General features: G+C 42.5%; 1 protein-coding gene across 1 annotated transcript in view; it reads left to right on the forward strand.

The window, feature by feature from the left end:
* Positions 1-23,164, forward strand: part of TRPM1 (transient receptor potential cation channel subfamily M member 1) — a 212,459-nt gene that overhangs the window by 176,929 nt on the left and 12,366 nt on the right. The window contains exons 23-31 of the mRNA XM_065871777.1: positions 7,177-7,299; positions 7,847-7,978; positions 10,036-10,164; positions 12,494-12,745; positions 13,846-14,020; positions 15,590-15,610; positions 16,377-16,521; positions 18,241-18,443; positions 19,384-19,516. Coding sequence (XP_065727849.1) covers positions 7,177-7,299; positions 7,847-7,978; positions 10,036-10,164; positions 12,494-12,745; positions 13,846-14,020; positions 15,590-15,610; positions 16,377-16,521; positions 18,241-18,443; positions 19,384-19,516 — 1,313 coding nt within the window. The remainder of the gene's footprint in view (positions 1-7,176; positions 7,300-7,846; positions 7,979-10,035; positions 10,165-12,493; positions 12,746-13,845; positions 14,021-15,589; positions 15,611-16,376; positions 16,522-18,240; positions 18,444-19,383; positions 19,517-23,164) is intronic.

The following is a 23,164-nucleotide window of genomic DNA, read 5'->3' on the forward strand; positions in this document are numbered from 1 at the left end:
AGCGGACATGGGTTCGAGCCCTGGTCTGGGAAGATCCCACATGCCATGGAGCAACTAAGCCCGTGTACCACAACTACTGAACCTGCACTCTAGAGCCCTCCAGCCAAAACTACTGAACCCGCGCACCTAGAGCCTGTGCTCCGCAACAAGATAAGCCACAGCAAGGAGAAGCCCACACATCTCAATGAAGAGCAGCCCCTGCTCGCTGCAACTAGAGAAAGCCCGTGCGCAGCAACGAAGACCCAACACAGCCAAAAATAAATAAAATTACATCTTTTTAAAAAAATAAAATCAAATAAAAAAATAAAAATGAGAGGAGAATGGGGAGCACCTGTACAAAAATAAGTGTAACTTTTCAGTAATCATAATTGATAGTGGTAGTATTAACATCATTATTCTGAAACTATTAAGTTAAAGCAACTGATTAACAGTGAGATATTTTAATTCTGTCACCCCCCTCTGTCCTTGAGAACTAGGACTTGGTGAGGAAGAAAAGGAAACACAGATGTAATCTGGAAGAGGATAAGCAGAAAAGCCTATAGTACTTAATTGGAAGCATCAATATGAATTCATTCCAGCTCTGGCCAATGAAAAGCCTAGAAACAAAGACCTACCCAAAAGCATGAACATTCCTAGTGCCCAGATTGTGGCTTTGAAAAATCATTTCCCATTCACTGAAGCCAGAACTTCTTGGAGAAATGGTTGATTCCAGGTCTGTAGCAGGATATGAACAAGATGAGCCCAGAAGATCTGACACACCAGATGTTAAAGAAGCTATCAAGGACCCCTAGGGTCAGTTCAGGGGGACCCAGGAGCAAACATGAAGAGGCTTCCACTGGTCAAACAAACAGGACAGTTTGGCTTTCAATACTGTTACTAATAGCAATGAATAGTAAATATCTTTAAATCCATGAGTTCATAACAATATTTTTAAGTAAACATATACACTAATAAAGAACTATCAGGAAGAAAAATTAAGAAAACAGTCATCCCATATACAGTTGTATCAAAAAGAATAAAACACCTAGGAATAAATTTAACAAAGAACGTGAAAACCTGTATATTGAAAACTATGAGATATTCATGAAAGTAATTGAAGACACAAATAAATGGAAAGATATTCCATGCTCAATGATTAGAAGAATTAATATTGTTAAAAAGTCCATGCTACCCAAAGCAATATACAGATTTAATGCAATCCCTATTAAAATTCCAATAGCATTTTTCACAGAAATAGAACAAGCAATCCTAAACTTTATGGGGATCCAAAAAGATTCCCAATAGCCAAAGCAGTTTTGAGAAAGAAGAACAAAGCTGGAGGCTTCATGCTTCCTGATTTCAAACCTTATTACAAAGCTATTGTAATTAAAACAATGGAAACAGGAACATAGATCACTGGAACAGAATAGAGAGCCCAGAAATAAACCCATGCATATATGGTCAATAAATTTATGACAAAGAAGCCAAGAATATAAAATAGGGAAAGGATAGTCTCTTCCATAAATCATGTTGGGAAAATTGGACAGCCACATGCAATGAAACTGAACCACTATTTTATACCATACCCCCAAATTAACACAAAATGGATTAAAGACTTGAACATAAGACCTAAAACCATAAAACTCCTTGAAGAAAACATAAGCCCTTGACATGGTGATGATTTTTTTTAATCTGACACCAAAAGCAAAGGCAACAAAAGCAAAAATAAACAAGTGGGACTACATCAGACTAAAAAGCTTCCGCACGGCCAACGAAATCATCAACAAAGTGAAAAGGCAACGTACTGAATGAGAGAAAATAGTTGCAATTGTATGTCTGATAAGGGGCTAATATCCAAGATATATAAAGAACTCATACAATTTAAAAGCAAAAAACCAAACAAACCAACAACCCAATTAAATAATGGGCAGAAGATCTGAATAGACGTTTTTCCAAAGAAGACATACAGATGGCCAACAAGCACATGAAAATATACTCAACATCACAAATCACCAGGGAAATACAAACCAAAACCACAATGAGATATCACCTCACACCTGTCAGAATGGCCATCATCAAAAAGGCAAGAAATAAGAAGTTTTGGCAAGGATGTGGAGAAAAGGAAACGCTGGTGCATTGTTCGTGGGAATGTTGGTGGGTGTTCAGCCACTATGGAAAACAATATGAAGGTTCCTCAAAAAATTAAAAATAGAACTACCATATGACCCAACAATTCCACAACTGAGTATTTATCCAAAGAAAACACTAACTTGAAAAGATATCTGCACCCTAGGTTCATTGCAGCATTATTTACAATGGCCAAGACATGGAAACAACTTAAGTGTGCATTGATGGATGAATGGATAAAAAATTGTGATATATATATATATATATATATGTACATATATATGTATGCAATGATATATATACACACAATGGAATATTATTATATATACACAATGTATATTTTATACTTTTATATATATATATATATATATACATATATTAAATGGAATATTATTCAGCCATAAAAAAGAATGAAATCTTGCCATTTGCGATGTGGATGGACCTCGAGGGCATTGTGCTAAGTGAAATAAGTCAGGCAGAGAAAGACAAATACATTATGATGACTTTTACATGTGAAAACTAAAAAAACCAAAAAGCAAGTTCATAGACACAGAGAACAGATTGGTTGTTGACAGAAGCAGGGGTGAGGATGGAGTGGGAGAAATGGGTGAACTGGTTTTTAGTTTTTTAGTTTAACTAAATTGAATACTTTATAATAAAAATAACCCACAATGAGATAGCACTACACACCCACTAGAAAAGCTAAAATTAAAAGACTGACCATACCAAGTGTTGGCAAGCATGTGGAAGAACTATAACTCTTCTACACTGCTGGTGGGAATACGAAATAGTTAAAAAAAGAAAAATTAGTTACCTTCAGTAGCTGATAGGAAATCAATTCATTATCTTGAAAACAGGTACATAAAGGGGAAAGAATCAAGCATTTATCCTGCATTTTCTGTATGACCTGAACCACTGAGTAGATGAGGGAAACATCTCTGTAAAATTATTCCAGCCAAGAAATGGAAACCAAATGATAGCATTAGAACAGCACCAATTTTCAACCCCAGTGAGTTGATGAATTGACATCAACTGCTGCTAACATCACCAAAAGAGAAACGGTATACTTTTTTTTTTGTGGTACGCGGGCCTCTCACTGTTGTGGCTCTCCCGTTGCGGAGCACAGGCTCGGGATGCGCAGGCTCAGCGGCCTTGGCTCACGGGGTCCATCTGCTCCGTGGCATGTGGGATCTTCCTGGACCGGGGCATGAACCCACGTCCCCTGCATCGGCAGGCGGACTCTCAACCACTGCGCCACCAGGAAAGCCCAAGAGAAATGGTATACTTTTTAATGAAAGAACATGCCATCTACAGTCTTGCCATAGGGCTCAAACCTGGGTCTGTTTTTGTTTCATAGATATGTTCATTCGTGTCGTATTTTAGATTCCACGTGTAAGTGATATCATATTGTATTTGTCTTTCTCTGTCTGACTTACTTTGCTTAGTATGATAATCTCTAGGTCCATCCAGGTTGCTGCAAATGGCACTATTTCATTCTTTTTTATGGCTGAGTAGTAGTCCATTGTATATATGTACCACGTCTTCTTCATCTAGTCATCTGTCGATGGACATTTAGGTTGTTTTCATGTCTTGGCTATTGTAAATGGTGCTTCTATGAACATTGGGACGCATGCATCTTTTTGAATTATAGTTTTGTCTGGATATATGCCCAGGAGTGGGATTGCTACATCATATGGCAACTCTATTTTTAGTAACCTTCATACTGAACATATCTACAAAGCAGAAACAGACTCACAGACATAGAGGACAGACTTGTGGTTGCCAAGGGGGAGGAGGGGTGGGGGAGGGAAGGATTGGGAGTTTGGGATTAGCAGATGCAAACTAGTATATATAGGATGGATAAACAACGAGGCCCTACTCTGTAGCACAGGGAATTATATTCAATATCCTGTGATAAACCATAATGGAAAAGAATATGAAAAAGAATATATATAACTGAGTCACTTTGCCGTGCAGCAGACATTAAACATGACATTGTAAATCAACCCTACTTCAATAAAATTTACAAAACAGCCTGGGTCTGGTCCAGCCTCTGCATCCAGCTTCCAAGTGGCAGGAGAAAACAAGGGCAGAGGAGCATCCCCAAATCCAGTCCGTGATGAAGTCTACAGGTCCAAATGTTCTCTCTCTTCAACCCATAAACAACCAGGAAACATATATTTTAAAAAGCAGTTTTTAAACATGCCAGAATTTTAAAGAGCAAGATGAAACTATAGAGTCTATAGCAGTGCTGTCCAACAGAAATAAAATGCAAGCCACATATGTCACTTTAAATTTTCTAGTTAAGAAAGTAAAATTTTTAATAGTTACAAAAAGTTTTTTAAGTACATTGTAAAAAGTAAAAAGGAAGCAGTTGAAATTAATTTTAATAATATATTTATTTAAACCAGTATATACAAAATATTATCATTTCAACATGTTTTTGAAAGGAAAAAAATCACTAATGAGATCGTCTATATGCTTTTTTTTGTACTAAGTCTTTGAAATCCAGTGGGTATTTTTCTATCATTTCCCTCTTTACCATTTAGATATAATGTCTACCCAAAGGTATAAATATTTGTAAGCATCAGATTTCCTCCCAAGCATTTTTTTTTTTTCTTTTGCGGTACGCGGGCCTCTCAATGTTGTGGCCTCTCCCCTTGCGGAGCACAGGCTCCGGACGCCCAGGCTCAGCGGCCATGGCTCACGGGCCCAGCCGCTCCGCGGCATGTGGGATCTTCCCGGACCGGGGCACGAACCCGTGTTCCCTGCATCGGCAGGCGGACTCTCAACCACTGCGCCACCAGGGAAGCCCCCTTCCAAGCATTTTTAATTCACAGCATAAATATATAATTATTTTAAAGCAGGGATGGTTTGTTCTTTTTTTAATTTAATTCTTTGAATAGGTCATAAGGACACGCACATATTAAAAAATTAAAACTATTTTAAAGTATAAGCGACAAGTCTCCTTCCCAACTCCTGTCCCCCATATGGCTCGTTCTACCCATTGGCAACCACTGATATTTGTTTCTTATGTATATTTCCATATATAAAGCTACTATGAATAACTATTCTTTTTTTCCTTCTTTTCATGATGAGGTAAATATTCTTTTTTTTTTTTTTTTCTTTTCACAAGGGTTGGCATCGTTATTGTTTTGTACCTTCCTTTTTCACTTCCTCTGGGACACAGAATATTCCTTCATTCTTACCCGCTTCCCCAGTTCTCCTTCATGGTCCTTCATGACCAGTCCCCAGTGAGGCCATGGAGGTCACTCCTGCCTGGGGGTGCTACACTCACTGCCACCATGAGTGCTCTTGGACACATACCGTATCTCACTCACCTGCTGTATAAATGTCCAGAAGGGGAATTGGTGGCCCCGTGGGGATATGCACTTGCAATCTTGATAGCTGTCCCTCTGTGGAGGTGTCCACCTATAGTGTAGGGAATGTCTTGTTTTCCTACAATTCCACCAATACAGTGTGTGAGCAGACATTCCAATCTAATGGTAAAAAATGAGATCTCTGTGTAGTTTCTTTGAATGTCTCTTATTATGAGTGAGGACAAGCCCATTTTCCTCTCAGTACAAATGTCCCTAAGTTCACTGCCTTTGCCCATTTTTCTGCTGGGTTGTTAGAATTTTTCTTCTTGACTTCTAGAAGATCCTTTCTAATTAGAAAGATTAGCCCTTTGCCTGTCACATGAGCTGCAAATATGTTTGCCCAGAAGTTATTTTTTACTTTGGTTAAGGCATGTTTTCATTGTACAGAAGTTTGTGATTTTTTTTCAGTATCAAAGATATTGATCTTTATTTTGATTGCTTCTTGATTTGGGAGCCTAATTAGAAAGGCCTTCTCCTACTCTCCATTTATGAAAGAATTTTCATGTGGTGATTGTTAGTTGTTTTATCTTCTCTCTGTGCCCCCTCCCTTTTTTTCTTTCACAAAATATTTGAGCTAGATGCAATTTATTCTGGTGTATGTGTGAGATATGAATCCAACCTAATTATTTTCTAGATGATCACCCAGTTTCTCAATACAGTTTATTAAATAGTCATCTTTACTCCTCCCATTGGAGGTGGTGGTTGTATCACAAATTAATTGCCTATGTGTAGTTGAATCATTTTCTGGACCTTCCATTCTGCTCTATTGTTTGGTCTCTTCGTGCACCTGTACCAATTTGTTTTAATTATTGGTGCTTTATAATATAATTTTTAGTATATGGTAGAAATAACCCTTTTGTGTTACTCTTTTTTTTGAGATTTTTTTTTTGATGTGGATCATTTTTAAAGTCTTTATTGAATTTGTTACAATATTGCTTCTCTTTTATGTTTTGGTTTCTTGGCCGTGAGGCATGTGGGATCTTAGCTCCCCGACCAGAGATCAAACCCACACCCCCGGCATTGGAAGGCGAAGTCTTAACCACTGGACTGCCAGGGAAGTCCCCCTTTTGTGTTATTCTTAACAATGGATTGCTGAGGGGAAACTTTAAAAAATTAGCATTGAACGTTGGGGACAGAGTTCCGTATTGAAGACACACTGCATGGCACTGATAAAAATGACAAGGGTTTCCATCTACGAGCTAGGCCATCCTTCTGCTGTCTAGGCAGAGCCCAAGTAAGTCCTACATTCATGAGTCACGTTTGTCTTCCAACTCTTGGTCCATATATTCACATTTACATCTAAGTTATTCCTATATAAATATTTTTGGTCTACTTCACTAGAGGTATCATTTTATTTATTTATTTTTACTTACTATATTTTACTTTAAAAAATTGCCTGCTTTGAAACACTGTGCAAGATCTTCGCTTTTTAAGTCAGGATTCCACACAATACTGCTTGCTGTTCATCTAGAAAAATCTGGTGGATGATCTTAAATTTCTCAGTGTCTGCAATTCTATCAACATAGCAAACAGAATAAGCCACAGATCGTCAGAGCAGAGATAGACCTGTTCCAGGGCTGCTAGATTACTGATTAATGCTGAAGATCATAATTAAAAATTTTTTGCCTATACTGGGAAAATTTTTAAGAATTACCATAGCTTAAAAATCCACTTTTCTCATCATACCTAGGTTATCATGGGGATTCTTCTCCCCCCGACCATCTTGTTTTTGGAATTTCGCAGCTGTGATGACTTCTCATATCAAACATCCAAGGAAAATGAAGACGGCAAAGAAAAAGAGGAGGAGAATATGGTCAGTGATACCCTTGATTCTAAAAGTATCCATCAACTCTCATTTTCAAAATAGTTGTGATTTCTCTCGCCGTGAATTTAGAAACTGCAAGAATTGGGGACATTTTTATAATCCTTGATTTTTTTAAAAAACATCTTTATTGGAGTATAATTGCTTTACAATGGTGTGTTAGTTTCTGCTGTATAACAAAGTGAATCAGCTATACATATACATATATCCCCATATCTCCTCCCTCTTGCGTGTCCCTCCCACCCTCCCTATCCCACCCCTCTAGGTGGTCACAAAGCACCGAGCTGATCTCCCTGTGCTATGCGGCTGCTTCCCACTAGCTATCTACTTTACATTTGGTAGTGTATATATGTCCATGCCACTCTCTCACTTCGTCCCAGCTTCCCCTTCCCCCTCCCCATGTCCTCAAGTCCATTCTCTATGTCTGCGTCTTTTATATCCTTGATTTTTGAGGCACCTGTCTGTTAAATATGGTGCTGGAGTCCAAGGCGTTTCCCATCTGGCAGCCTGCTTGCCACGTGCTCTGCTCTGCTTCCAGGATGCGAATGCAGACACTGGCTCGAGAAAGGGGGACGAGGAGAATGAACAAAAAAAGCAAAGAAGTGTTCCCATCGGGACCAAGATCTGTGAATTCTACAACGCTCCTATTGTCAAGTTCTGGTTTTACACGGTAAGTTCCCCGCCCTTAGCCTTCACCATTTAGCATGTTTTAGACATGTCAGAATCAAGAAAATTGTCAAGGGCTTAAAAAAAGTGTTTTTTAAAAAAAAAAAATCAATGGATTAAAATTAATTATGAAAACAGAAGTGTGACTAACTCAGAATCTTCAGCTAAAATTGGATCTAGATAGATATCTTGTCATATATTTATACATAGGAATGTGGCCATCCTAGCCCCAAATACACCATTTCATAAAGCAAAATAGTCATATTCTGTTTGCTCAAGATGAAGGATTTTTCAAATGTCTTTAGTAATACAAACTTAGGGAAGTAGAGTTTTATTCCAACAATGAACAAAGATGACTAGTATTTAGAGAGCAAGCTCACAGATGTCATTTTTCAGGAGACTGACGGGGTTACTCAAAGAGTAGGGTTGAACCCAGAGCATGAAGTCCTGGAATAGAGGAGCAAATCAAGGCATCTCTGCTCTCAAGTGCAGGCCACACTGACCTTGTGACCACACACTCTCCTCCAGCCCCATCAGTGGCCTCTGTCTGGACGGCTCCAGCAGAGTGGTGCACCCAGAACAAGAGTGGTCCAGCCTTATGCACGTGGATGGGCAGGAAAAGTGGGGCGAGGAGACTGGAGCAGCTTGGAAGCCTTTGGAGGAAACTGGCTCAGGTGCAGGCCGTCCCAGCAGGGGTGGCAGGCATGCTGTGGTTCCTGCAACCACTGCAGTCCGGGGGAGGGACAATATTCATGAAGTCCCAAATGCCAAGCAGCAGCACACGCCTGGCACATCCTGGCACTGCCGTCCCATTAGTGACTGGGTGCGAGCAGGTGATGGGACGTGAGGGGCCAGGTCCAAAGCCATGGACAGGGTGATGGATGAGGAGGGCAGAAGGCAGAGGCAGAGCTCTGGGGCGTGGCACCCAGCGGGCTGCATGGGGACCCAGGCCAGCTATAGCCTGGACACCCAACCTTTTGGCAGCCACATCTGGCGATACCACCAAAGCCACAGCTGCCCACCTGTTCTGGTCAGAACCAGCTGGGGACCAGGAAGATACCTGGCCTCCACAGATGCGTATGAAGAGGGCGGGGCCAGGGGGCTGATGAGCCTTGGGCGTCTCCCCAGGGCCTCTAAATGCTGCCTCTGGATGTGGGGAGGGGGTTGCACATTTTATAGCTTGCCAGGGGTTCCCAGTGCAGCCCCACTTTGAGAATTCTTGCTCCAATCCTCCTGCAAAGACTAGATAGTGGATACATGGGATGCTACCTGTATCCTGGTAAAACTTAAACAATCAGGAGGGAGGCATCTTTAAAAAAAAAAAAAAAAAAGGCTGCAAATCACAAATATAGTTGCTAGTATACACCCTCCCCCCACCTACCCAAGACTTCAGAAGGGGCCTGTACCCGTGGTGCGTACAGCTTCAGAGTGAATCAACCTCGGTCATCTTCAGACCACCTCCCTCCACCTCATATCTCACTCCCATATCCCTCCCAACTCTACATGCCACAAGGATAGGCACCCTGCTGTGGGCACAGCACATCACAGACATATCAGGGCTGACCGAGGGGCCTCAAGACAGGTGTGTGTACCCGGGAAGACACCTCATTGTCAGCCTCCTCCCTTCGAACCTCCCACATCCATCAGCAGTGGAAAGGTTCAAGAAGGAAATTTGCAAGGCAGGGAAGAGTCAGTAACATTTTCCAATTTCCAGGAATGTAGAGGGCACACCAGTCAACTACTAAAAGTTTCGCGACTCATCATAATTTCGTGCAACTTTATAATTTCCCCTTGAGGCTGATAGTAGCAACAAATACATCTTCATTTAGAGAACGGACTGTCAGTGCCCATATTGCACTAAAGTACAAAATGCCTCCCCATCTGCCTCAAAGTCCTCTGCCTGCACCGGTGATGTGAGTGGAAGTTTTCCTCTGAAGGATTCAGTGCATCTGGAAATGAAAATTTGTTTTAGAAGATGTGTCCACTTGTAAATAGGGTTTCGAAGCTTTTTTCAGGCACATGTGACCTCCCCAGACACTGCTCACAGTTTCTGCCTTTCAGATATCTTACCTGGGTTACCTACTGCTGTTCAACTACGTCATCCTGGTGCGGATGGAGCGCTGGCCCTGCCTCCAGGAGTGGATCGTCATCTCCTACATCGTGAGCCTGGCCCTGGAGAAAATTCGGGAGGTGATGCTCCAAAGGCCTGTCCCAGCCCCACCCACCACTGACTTCAATTCAGATGTATCTTCTTTAAAAAAAAAAAAAAATTTTTTTTTTTGGCCACAGGGCGTGTAGGATCTTAGTTCCCCAACCAGGGATCAGACCCACGCCCCCTGCAGTGGAAGCACAGAGTCTTAGCCACTGGACCGCCAGGGAAGTCCCCAGATGTAGCTCCTTATTTTAAAAACGTATTGTGCAAATCCCAAGTGCCATGGAACTTTTCTTTCGAGGTGTCACAATCTCAAGTTGATTCAGTTCCCTTGCTTGAGATTTATACACCTTCTGCTTCCAACTGAATTTGAACTTGGAAATCAAAACACAAGGCAGAAAAGATGGTGTTTAGTAATAAAAATAAGTCTGAGTGCCTAGAAAAGCAGCATAAATGCTGCCAGGTACCTGAGACAAACCAATGACTCCAACTGGGTACAAATTTGGGCTCCGTTTTCTCGGAGCTGGAAGTAGAAAGGGAGATGTAGGAGATGACATTTCTCCTGTAACTCAGGACTTTGAACCACACTGTCCTCCCTCCAACCCAGAAGGGGATTCTTGTGCAAGGGGTTTATTAAAGGAGAGCTCCCAGGAGAGCAGAGAGAGGCAACAGGGTGACCAAGTCAGAAGAGGGGACGGGGCTGAGCAAGGTGTGGCTTCAGTGGAATCTGTCCCTGGCCTAATCCTGCAGGGAACTCTGAGTGTATTTAATACTGTAGAGTCTGTCCCACTTTGACCAAAGGGAACAGACTTTTGTACCCACATCAGCCAGCCATCAGCATCTCTGGGAAAGTGGCTGCAATTGCCCAAGGGGGCAGGTGGGAGCCGAACAGTGGCACCTGCAGCAGATGGGGGCTGGGCGCATCCACCTGGTGGAAACCTCCAGTGCCTCTGGGCAGGCTGCCAGCGCAACTGCTGCAAACAGGGGAAACAGCATTTTCAAAGAAGTGTTGAAAAAGGACAGACACCATCTCTTGCAGACTCCTGTCACAGGAGACTTGAAACTAACATGTAACTTCAAGAGGGCAGCCCCTGCAGGCTGCAGAGGAAATATGGGCCAGGTCCTTTTCTTTCTAATATCACCTGCAAGTTTTAATTCTTTATATCAGCTTGTAAAGGAAAAGCTTATAGCCAAGAAAAAGTGAACTTGAGAAAGCACACAGCAGAATTTCATATTCTTTCTCCCACTGATAGAGAACCAATATTCTTATTTTGCAATCAGCAGTGACCCTTTCACTGAACTGAAAAATTATCACTGGCAACTTCTTCCCAGGAGAGCTAATTCGAGGCTGTCAGTCTGATGACAGCCCGAGAAACGCAGTGCCAAATCTAAAATGTTATAACCCATCTCCTACTACTCCTGTTTCTTTTCTAGCTGGGCTTCATTCAAACTTTGCCCACTTTACAACTGGGATTTCCCACGTGGCCTGCCGTGCCATCTCTAGGGACACCGTGAGCTCACTGAGCATCAGCCATATGCTGACACTGTTCTTTACCCCCAGTTATAGGAAAGAGGGTGGGCAGCCATCAGTCAGAGTGCACAGGTTGTTAAACTAGTGCACGCCTTCTGGGTTGGCCCATAAATAGCCACCACCCCATCCCACCTCTGGAGCCCCCAGAAGCTCCCCAGAGTCTCGGTAAGTAAAGGGGTACCACTTTTAAGACCCCCACCCTGCTGCACGCCATAGCTGCATACGTGGGGCTTGCTCTAAGTGTGCCCGTGCCTGCTGCTTGTTACATATTTTCAGGTTTACTCTGAGGAAGTGTCCCTTTAATCAGTGGTGATTTTGAAAGGGTAAGCTCTCAAGCAGGAGAAAATCAAGTTCAGCTTTCCCCTGACTTCCCATCTCTGAGTTACAAAGCAATTTTGGCTGATAAACATTTCCCATCCCGATTCTGCCATCTCCCCTGGGTGGACTGCCCCTCTGTGGGACCACACAGGTTTATCTCTGCTCTAGAGTTTTCCTCCTGGACTAACTCTGGAACGTGGGCTCACAGGCAAGTGTCCAGAGAATTAGAAAAGGGATCAAAAGGCAGCTACTTTAATTACAGCCCGAGGGACATAATTTAGAAGGCATTTCCTGAGAGTTTGTGAAACCCTGACTCTAGGCATACAGAGGATTTTGTGGAATTTCCCTTTCTAGATATGTTTTTCTGCCTGAGAAGATTAGTACTTAGAAGTCTTGAGCAGGAAAGGGGACCAGATGCCCTGGAATGCCACTCCAGTCCTAATGTCCCAAGATTCTAAGAAGACAAGTCTTCCAATACCACACTCTCTTGTTTTTTGTTCTTTGGCATTTCTTTATAGATCCTTATGTCAGAACCTGGTAAACTCAGCCAGAAAATAAAAGTTTGGCTTCAGGAATATTGGAACATCACAGACCTCGTGGCCATTTCCATGTTCATGATTGGAGCCATCCTCCGCCTACAGAAGCAGCCCTACATGGGCTATGGCCGCGTGATCTACTGCGTGGATATCATCTTCTGGTACATCCGTGTCCTGGACATCTTTGGTGTCAACAAGTATCTGGGACCCTACGTGATGATGATCGGAAAGATGGTTAGTCCTGACGCCCCGTGAGTAACTACAGACACCGAGACTGTGGTTAGGACCTGAGGCCAGGCCTCCAGCGTGGCTCTGTTGCATTTCATTTGACCTTTCCCTTGCAGTTGGTTTCCTACAGGAAATGTTCTTTGCTTTAAGATACATAGTTCTTCTACATATTGACAATTTAATTAAATCCAATTGATGAACATGAGGTTGAGGGCCTACTGTAGGTACATGTATTTCTGGCAATAACCCAATACATAACCTCCTAACGTGCAGTAGAAGCCAGAGACAAAGGGGGCCCGGGGTCACCCTCCCCTACCCCTACTCCAGACAGTCTTCCAGCTCATGTGCTGTGGCATGGAGTGCACACAGGCAATTCGTGTGATGAGGTCAAGACAAATCCATGGCAACATTTACTCCAGAACAGGCCATAAAATATGAAACTAAAAATGAACCAGCAGATCATCCTTACATCACTTAAAATAGCCCAAGTGTTGGGACTGGTCCCAGAAGAAAGGAAGTCTTCCAAGCTTAGGAATAACTCTTTGTAGGGCAAGTGGTTTTGAGCAAAGGGATATATGGTTGAGCTAATCCCAGCCAGGGCCCTCATCTTCAGGGATGTTCAAAATTAAGAATTATGTGAGGTCAGTATCCATAGTAACCAGAGCATTTCGCACTGTAACTAACTACTCACTGTTTGTATAATGAATGAATATCAGTAGTATGTGCTCTCAACTCACCATCTCATTACCTCCTTAGATATCTACTGCTCTTACTCCTTAGTTTCCCTCACAAATTCCTATATTTTCCATAATTGTTCCCTTTCTCCATTTGCAGTTGTAGTTACTAGAGGAATTTATTTATGGGTAACAATAGAGGAGAGGAAAGATTGAGAGCATGAGATGAGAATGGCAATGTTCTAGAATAAGGTGTATGCATTGCATGAAGTACAAGAATCAGTAGCCCATGGATGGGATGGAGGGAGGGAAAAGAAGCTTCCTCCATCCTACTTAAGCACTCATAAGGTCTTTGAGGAGCACAGTGTAATGAACCAGGTGAACTTGGCCCATGAGTCAAGACAGTAAGAGGCCCATTTCCTCTCTCCTCAGATGATTGACATGCTGTATTTTGTGGTCATCATGCTGGTGGTGTTGATGAGTTTCGGGGTAGCCCGTCAAGCCATTTTGCATCCAGATGAGGAGCCTTCTTGGAAACTGGCCCGAAACATCTTCTACATGCCCTACTGGATGATCTACGGAGAGGTGTTTGCAGACCAGATAGACCGTAAGAATAGAATTCATAGTAAGATTCTCTTCCCTGCTTCCCAAGGCAGATGATCAGTTCCAAATTAATGGAAGAGCCTGTGTTAATTTGGGAATAAAGTATTTTTTATTCTGCCATAGGCATCAAATTATTTTATGAAGAAATCAATGCAGATTATGAAATACAGAGTTTTGAGACATCGGTCCTGTCTTCTACTCTGAGAACCACTAACTGGAATTCTGAGTCTTACATCCCTTGAGCATGTCCTACACATGAATGTAGTCCCAATGCCAACATCCTAATTTTTCTTCAACCTGAATCTTTTTCTGCCCTGAGATAGAGCTGGTAGTGTTATTTCAGTCAAATGAGAGTGACTATTGCCATGTGTCATCCTCTTCTTCAAGCTTCAAAACCCATTTTCCACATAGCTATCCATTTCCTCTTCACTCCTGGAGTGATATTTTTGTATTATCAACAGTATTCTGGATGTTAGCAGAGGAAATGAGCTGCAATCCTGCATGGATTTCTGGGGAATGCAGGCCCCAGCTCTTCCCAGGCTGAGCTGGTAGGTCACAGTGTCTCTTGTGTTGTAGGAAGTGAAGTTCAAATGCTCTTATGCTATTTCACCCAGACAGTTATGGCATCACCAATGAACAAGCATCTTCAGACCTATTTTCATGTTAGTACCAATATCTTAATTTGCATGTTGTGCTCTGTCAAAAAGCACCAGGTACAATAGCATGGCTGCTGCTTCCAGTAGAAGCAGAAGCTTCTTGAGAATAGAAGGTTCTGAACATCCTTGCCTTGTAGGAAATGCAGGGTTGTTTGGTATATCTCCACTAAGTGAGACTGATAACCAGTTGCACAATGCCTTCTACCTACTGGCTTTCATCACGTGATTCAGGACACATCCTTATCATGAGTATCTCAGGGTCAATTAGCAAATGTGTTTGTAGCTCGGTAAACCAGAACGTAAAAATCTAATTTTGTTTCAAAGGAATATTAGCTTCAGTAAACATACATAAATGCTAAAAGTCCCTGGATCCAGACGTAAGTTGTAATATTTTTATTTTTTTTATTAAATTGGGTAACAAGAGAAGATGAAGAGGCAAACTTGAGGCTATTTTCAGTAACACCATGAAATGTAGGTTTTCAATTCTTGGTCTGATTATTTCATAATAATTTTGTATTTATTTGTGCTTATGATGTGTTTGTGTTGGGATACAGGGAATGCTTGATTGGTCAACCTACATGTTAAAATGATCATCTGTTAGTAGCCTCATGTCTTTTTCACAGTTTCTTTCACTAGTGAGTTTTACTATTGCTTATGACGTGGTAAAATAAATATTCATGAAATATATATACATATATTTCCTATAATTAATAATGTGTAAAATTCTCCTAAGCAGATCACTGTTTCCAAGTGTGAATCTGTAATTCCCAAGCTTGAACACTTTATGTTTCTTGACAGCAAAACAGTTCTTGTGTTGTTCATCATTTGTTTGACTTTTCTCTCAACTGTCTTATTTTTTTTCTTCCTTCCCGTCAAAACTAAAAAAAATAAAATGCTGCTTTCCAATCACTCTGTAGTCTACGCCATGGAAATCAATCGTAAGTTTATGCATAATTGATGACTCTAGTCCATGAAATGTGTGTATTAATTAGTTTCTTCCTCAGCTAATTACCAATAGTCTTATACCAGTTTCAAATATTTCTCTTGTTTTCTGGTGTCAGTACTTTTGTAAACGATAAGGAAGTGAAAAGTAAATAGACAATAAATTGATGGATATTACTTCACTAATTACTGTTGAGATCATCCTATCTTTTTCGTCAGAAAACAAGTCCCATATGATCAAAGTGGCATTTCAAATGAGCAGAGAGAGAAAAGATTCTTTTTCAAACATCACTCAGAACAGTCAGTTAATGGATTGGAGGCTAGAGGGGATCCGTACCTCCTACCTCACAATAAAATTATTTTCAAAGTTAATGTACAAATGACCAAGAAGACAACATAAGTTAATGTTAAATAATTAGAAGACCCAATCACTTTCTAATGGATAACAGTAAAGAAACCATAGACGCATAGATAGGTGCGTCTGCTTAGAAATGAAGAACTTCTGTGTATGACAAACACAACACAGAAATGAGAAAATGTTTACAAATATAACAAGTTAAGAATGACTATCTGTGAGTGCAGAAATGAGTTCCTTATCTCCTTTGTATGAATTGATATTTTTCACATGGAAAATTATTGTTTATGAAATCAGAAAAAAAACATAGTAAAAAAGAAATAGGTCCTTTAATAGCATAGGTCAGTTTATTTATTCTTTTCATTCTATGTAAAAGTCAAGCACAAAAAGACAGACTCTCGTTTCAGCTCCTTGTGGTGACAACCAGTACGATGAGGAGGGCAAGCGGCTCCCTCCCTGCATCCCGGGCGCCTGGCTCACGCCCGCCATCATGGCTTGCTACCTGCTAGTGGCCAACATCCTGCTCGTGAACTTGCTCATCGCCGTTTTCAAGTGCGTGTCACCGCTGATGACCGTATATTTGTTATTTATTATTTTACAGATTTTCAGTGTAATCTCAGAAATCTCCCAGGCTGCCCAGGATTTACATGGAATTCCACTAGGGCTTTCAAATGCGTAGAATTTTTCACAACGTTTTTTTGTTCAACCGTAATCAGCCTTCATGTATTCCTAAATCAAGAGTTGACACTTAAATACATTTAAATTCAATCTTGGTTAGTATTTTAACACTTTTGGCATGGTTTATTTATTTATTTATTATTTTATTTTATTATTATTTGTTTTGGCGGTACGTGGGCCTCTCACTGTTGTGGCCTCTCCCGTTGTGGAGCACAGGCTCCGGACGCGCAGGCTCAGCGGCAATGGTTCACGGGCCCAGCCGCTCCACGACATGTGGGATCCTCCCGGACCGGGGCACGAACCCGCGTCCCCTGCATCGGCAGGCGGACTCTCAACCACTGCGCCACCAGGGAAGCCCCTTGGCATGTATTTTAATCTAATGAAAATATTTTCTTAGACGAAAGTCTCCTGAGACAGAGAAGATTTATCAAACTGAGCCTTGAATTCATTATCAGAAGCACAGAAAGCAAAGTTAATTTCATAGGCTGTGACAATTACTGTACTATTATATGAAATATTTTTCTTATCACTTACCGAATAGAAGATAAAATGGCCTAAGAAAGAAAAGGCTTAAAATCCACAATCAAATTTCTTGTAAAACTTGCCCCTTTTGTCATGATATGTTGAGGATGTGACCATGCTTAATAAATGTTGGAAAAATTTATTTTAGTTTCTAAGATGAAAAATATAAGGGAAAAATCCTTCACAGAAATATAGACTTTCAGAGCTGACCAGGGCATTGGAGAGAATCTGGTTACACTCTGGACTTGACAGATGAGAAAATGAAGGTTGACAGAGGTTAACTGACTTTTCTAAGGTCCCCGTGTAGACAACACGCCTGATCAGGATTCCAGCAATTCTAGGCTTACTGCCCCCCACTGGAAACTCAAAGAAGACAAAGACTGTACCTACCAAACATCCAAAGTAACCCACCTTCAATCAAAATGTTCAGTAATTAATCAACTCGGTTCCAAAAAAATGTAGTCAGCTAGTTGACTGAATTTAAAGTTTAAATACTTCAAAATGCTTAGTGGGATGGCTCATACCTTTAAATATATGAAATAAAATTTCCTGAGCAGTCAGTAGACTGTGGTGTGGTTTTGCAAGAAAGCAGTGGGTAGCAATTTCAATACACTTAATTATTTATATGAGTAAAACGTCCTTGAATGTTGGTAAGCTACGATGATAGATAAACCAAAAGACAGGTCATTCAGAGTCAGTACTAACTCGTGGAATGACCCCAAAAGGCCATTTCACTGCATATTTTCAATTCAGTGTGAGTAATTCTGATTGCCCTGGGAAATCACAATTAAAAGTAATACAACTGGGCTTCCCTGGTGGCGCAGTGGTTGAGAGTCCGCCTGCCGATGCAGGGGACGCGGGTTCGTGCCCCGGTCCGGGAAGATCGCACGTGCTGTGGAGCAGCTAGGCCCGTGAGCCGTGGCCGCTGAGCCTGCACGTCCGGAGCCTGTGCTCCGCAACGGGAGAGGCCACAACGGTGAGAGGCCCGCATACTGCAAAAAAAAAAAAAAAAAAAAAAAAAAAAAAAAAAAAAAAGTAATACAACTAACTAAACATGTATTCTTTTTAAAGCAATACCTTCTTTGAAGTAAAGTCAATATCCAACCAAGTGTGGAAATTCCAGCGTTATCAGCTGATTATGACATTTCACGACCGGCCAGTCTTGCCTCCACCAATGATCATTTTAAGCCACGTCTATATAATCATTATGCGTCTCAGCCGCCACTGCAGGAAGAAAAGAGAAGGGGACCAAGACGAACAGGATCGTGGATTGAGTATGTGCAGGACTCTTTCATTTCTATCTTGGGCTAATCTAGAAAGACTATTCTAATTGGATACCTGCATGGAAATCTCCTTAAACTACTTAAATGTGTGAAAACACAGCACTCTATCCAAATGCTATTCTTTGCAGAATGCTTCTCATTTTATGCTGATTTTATTCTAGTTTTGTTCATTTATTAGTAATTCATATCACTGAAAGTCCACTCATGAAGAGATGAGAAATTGAGACAGTTCTTGAAAATAACTTTTCTCTATAAAGCCAATGTTCTTTTCAAAATGTTTTTATACATATAAATTTATTTATTTATTTACTTTTGGCTGCGTTGGGTTCTTGTTGCTGCGCAAGGGCTTTCTCTAGATGCGGCGGGTGGTGGTACTCTTCTTTGTGGCACGTGGGCTTCTCATTGCGGTGGCTTCTCTTGTTGCGGAGCACGGGCTCTAGAGCACAGGCTCGGTAGTTGTGGCGCACGGGCTTAGTTGCTCCGCGGCATGTGGGACCTTCCCAGACTAGGGCTCGAACCCGTGTCCCCTGCGTTGGCAGCCAGATTATTAACCACTGCACCACCAGCGACGTCCTCAAAATGTTTTTAGTGTGTTGCATCTAAAGAGAATGGGAAAATACTCCTGTCCACTTGACTCTATCCATAAAATACATGCAAAACCTTTTCCAGAAAATCATACTTGGTTTCGCTTTCCAAATAGCTGTAATTTGGATTTTTGTGTTAAAAAGTGAGCCGTTTAGCTCCACCAGAAATATCAATATGATCGCCGCATATTACAAGGAGTCTTCGTGTGATATAACCAGTGGCAGGAGCAGGGCGCTGCCTGCAAGGGGTGGGGAAGGGAGCTTGGTTAAAAGCGGGCTGTGAAATTCGAAAGGGTGCATCTACCTGGCTGGTTTCTCACGTGGCAACCGCTTCTGCCTTTGCACAGAGCTGTTTCTCAGCGACGAGGAGCTGAAGAGGCTGCACGAGTTTGAAGAGCAGTGTGTCCGGGAGCATTTCCAGGAGAAGGAGGACGAGCAGCAGTCGTCCAGCGAGGAGCGCATTCGTGTCACCTGTGAGAGGTGCGCCTGGGGCGTGGCCACCGCGGGGCGCGGGGTGCAGGGCCAAAGGGTGCGGCTCCTCCGTCCTGTCTAAGGGGAATGCCAAGTCCATTTACACATTCACTCCCAGTTCTCCTGTTGACTCAACGTTGGCTTTTGAACGTGTTCCCCACCCCCCAAAGTAGTGTGAAAGTTCCAAACGATGGTTATATATTGTATATAGAATTGAATGATGACATATATCACAAATATTCCAGGCCAAAACCAAACCAAAACAAACAAAACCCTGATGGTTCTTGCCCGCCCCCAAAGTGGGCGCTTTTACAATACAATACATGGAGAGAACTGTCAGGTGCAGGGCTGTGTAACTGCTGGGGACGTTTCTCCATGCCCTTGACATATGTTGTTGCCTTGGCCAAGTGTGGTCAGCCCCGGCTTGACCTCCTGATCCTGACTTGTGCTCTCCTTGCACCTTCCCAACACCTTTCCAACCTCACGGAGCAGAGGTACAGGAGGGGCAGAGGCGTCTGTCTTGGGTACCCAGCAAGATCAGCAGCATCAAGATGTCAGTGCTTACTACGTGGGGAATGGATGGCTTGCCTGTATGGGGCAGTGAGTAAATGAGCAGAGGAGGGCAGGTCAGAGAGGAACAGAAAGGGTGATGTGTTCCATACTTTATAGCATTGCTTTTCCTGAGGCTGCAAACTGCAGAGCAACCAGCAAAGGTAGACGGGAATGATCAACCCGCACTAGAGACATTTTCTGAATCATAATTTTTGAGAACGTTGGTCACTTCATAAAAGCAACTGAAGCTTGTTAAAGAGCATGAGAATTGATAAAACGTTGTTCCAAAGAGTTTAATCAACAATGCATGTGGAAGGATGAGCGTGGCGAGGGAGACATGCCTAAGGGGATTCCAGAGCATCATTCTATCCTGGAGTCTTCAGCATTAAAGTTTTCTGATACCGTGTATATCGTCTGATACACGTGTGTATATCGAGAAACATAAAAACATGGTAGGACTTCAAGAGAATATTTCAGCACATACTTCCCAATCAGGGGCCCCAGCAATTACAGTAGAATTCACGATACACCGTGAAATCTTCGTGGTGGGTGTTCAGGCCAGTGCCTCCACCTCAGCCCACAGGAGGGATGATGCCCCCGGCAGCTGCAGAGCTCTACCCCTCCCGCCCTCCTAGACCTAGTCAACTTACAATCCTACCAGCCAAACTCAAAGGTTATCTGCACCAACCTTCAGCCTTAATAAGGTATATTTTCAATAAAACTTTGGAACAGTTCTTTGCTATTTTACTGGTAATTACTAACCTTTCAAGATATAATCATGATTTCATTACGAGAAAGATAAAGTGCCCCCATCTTGATAACCTAACTTCCACTTTCTAGGTAGACATTAACTTGAATGGAATCACAGGCGTAATTTACCATGGGTGGAAATGGTATTCTCTTTCACCCTGCCTCCTCCCCTCCTCCCTTCCCAGAGCAGTGTTTGGATTTTTACCCTTTTTGGACCAAGGCTCCAGGGATGTGGTTGTCAGGTTGCTACCAAATTGCATTTTCCCCTTGGGGCTCCGAGCACACGTAGGAGGAATGAAAGTGCGCGGGGCGGTAAAAGCAGGCTACTTCCCGTTTGCCTTGGCTGAGCTCCCCGGGGGGTGACGGGAGCACATTCCTACCCCTCCGGTTCCCTTTGTTGACTCTTTCTTGGCTGAATCATAGGTGAACGCCAGAGACAGAAAGAGGAGGTCCGGAAAAGGGAGCTTTCCTTCACCCTTAACCAGGACCTCTGGGGAGCAAGAGATGGTGGGAGAATGGGAAGAATTACTTATTTCTACCTAACTGTTGGCACCAGTGATGACTTTTTTTTCTTTTCTTTTATTGAAGTATAGTTGATTTACAGTGTTGTGTTAGTTTCAGGTGTACAGCAAAGTGATTCAGTTATACATATACACATATCCACTCTTTTTCAGATTCTTTTCCCATATAGGTTATCACAGAATATTGAGTAGAGTTCCCTGTCCTATAAAGTAGGTCCTTGTAGGTTATCTGTTTTATATACAGTAATGTGTATATGTTAATCCCAAATTCCTAATTTATCTACTTTTTCTGTAGTCGCTTTTTTTTTTAATTGAAGTATAGTTGAGCTACAATGTTTCGGGTGTACAGCGAATTGGTTCTGTTATAGTGGTTCCATCATACATATATATATATAAATTCTTTTTCAGATTCTTTTTCCTCATAGGTTATTACAAGATGTCAAATATAGTTCCCTGTGTTATACAGTAGGTGCTTGTCACTTATCTATTCTCTACATAATAATGTGTATCTGTTAATCCCAAATACTTAATTTATCCCTCCCATCAGTGATTACTTTTAAAATCAAATTTTTGAGTACTCAGATGTCTCTACCACTTCTTTAATCTTCCTTATAGATTTGCTTGCTTTCATTTTCTGTGTCATCATTTGCCGTTTGACGATTTTCCTGTTCTTCTCTCAGTGGGACCGGCCCCAGCACCATGGGGACGGCAGGGTCTGGTTAGGGGTTAGCGTCTGTGATCAACACCGTTGGTGTTTTTCCCTTCCTGACCTCCCTGTGGTCCGGGCACCTTGCAAAACCTGGGCCAATGATTTGCAAACGTGTTCACACCGGAAGTTTACATACGTGTCGTGCTCCTCCATGCAGGGTGCTTTGAGGGCTTAGGTTCAGGAACCAAATTCATGGCTTTCCCCTATTGCTTGGAAAGGTATATATAAAATTCTACCAAACTAACCATTTAATAGAATTTCAACATTTTGTAAATTCCAACATTCAGTCCCTCAAGAAGAGATGTACCATGTGACTCAGTTTTTAGCTAACACAGCGCTGGTTGCAGCCGGGCATTTAACCCAAAGCCCCAGCCACCGGCCCACTTAGCTGTCTCAAGGCACCGCCCTCAGGCTTTTCCTCCCAAAACGTCCCCCCGGGGCTCCATGAATAGCACCACTGCCATCTCATTCAGCAAGACAGTCACTGGCAAAGCATTTGGAGTCCTCCCTCTTCTGCACTAACAATCCCCAAGTCGGATAACTTCCCCTCACGTATAAATCATGGTCCACCCACATCTTTCCTTCTCTACCCTCAGCACCTGAGTACAAGCCAGCATCATTTTTCACTTGGGTTCTTGCAGCTGTCCCCTCAGAAATCAGTCCTCAGAATTCAGTCCTGGTCTTTCAGTCCATTTTACACCAGAGAGACTCTAACCAGCCCCCACAGCCCCCATCACCAGCTCGCCTGAAAAGCCCCCTCAGTGGCTCCCACTGCTCCTGGGCCCATGAGGCCCTGCCATCCGTCCAGCCGCACCCTGGACTGTCCGCCCCTCATGCTCAGTCCTCCAGTCTTGCTGGCCCTCTTCCACCCCCTCAGAGCCACTGCTTTCTTCCTGCCGCAGGGACTTTGCACATCCTCTTCCCTCCACCTGCTCATCTTTTGGAACTCTGCCCAAATGCCAATTCCTTCTGGTAAACTTCCCTGACTGCTTCACACCTTAGTAGACGAGGTCAGGGCTCTTGGAGTCTAAGCCCCACGAAGGCAGGGACCAGCTAAAAATTCCACTCACCACGGTGTTCCCAGAGCCTGCACATGGCCACGTTAGCAGGAGCTCGATTTTTTGG

The sequence above is a fragment of the Phocoena phocoena genome, chromosome 2 (genome assembly GCF_963924675.1).
Source record: "Phocoena phocoena chromosome 2, mPhoPho1.1, whole genome shotgun sequence".
NCBI classification, from domain to species: Eukaryota; Metazoa; Chordata; class Mammalia; order Artiodactyla; family Phocoenidae; genus Phocoena; species Phocoena phocoena.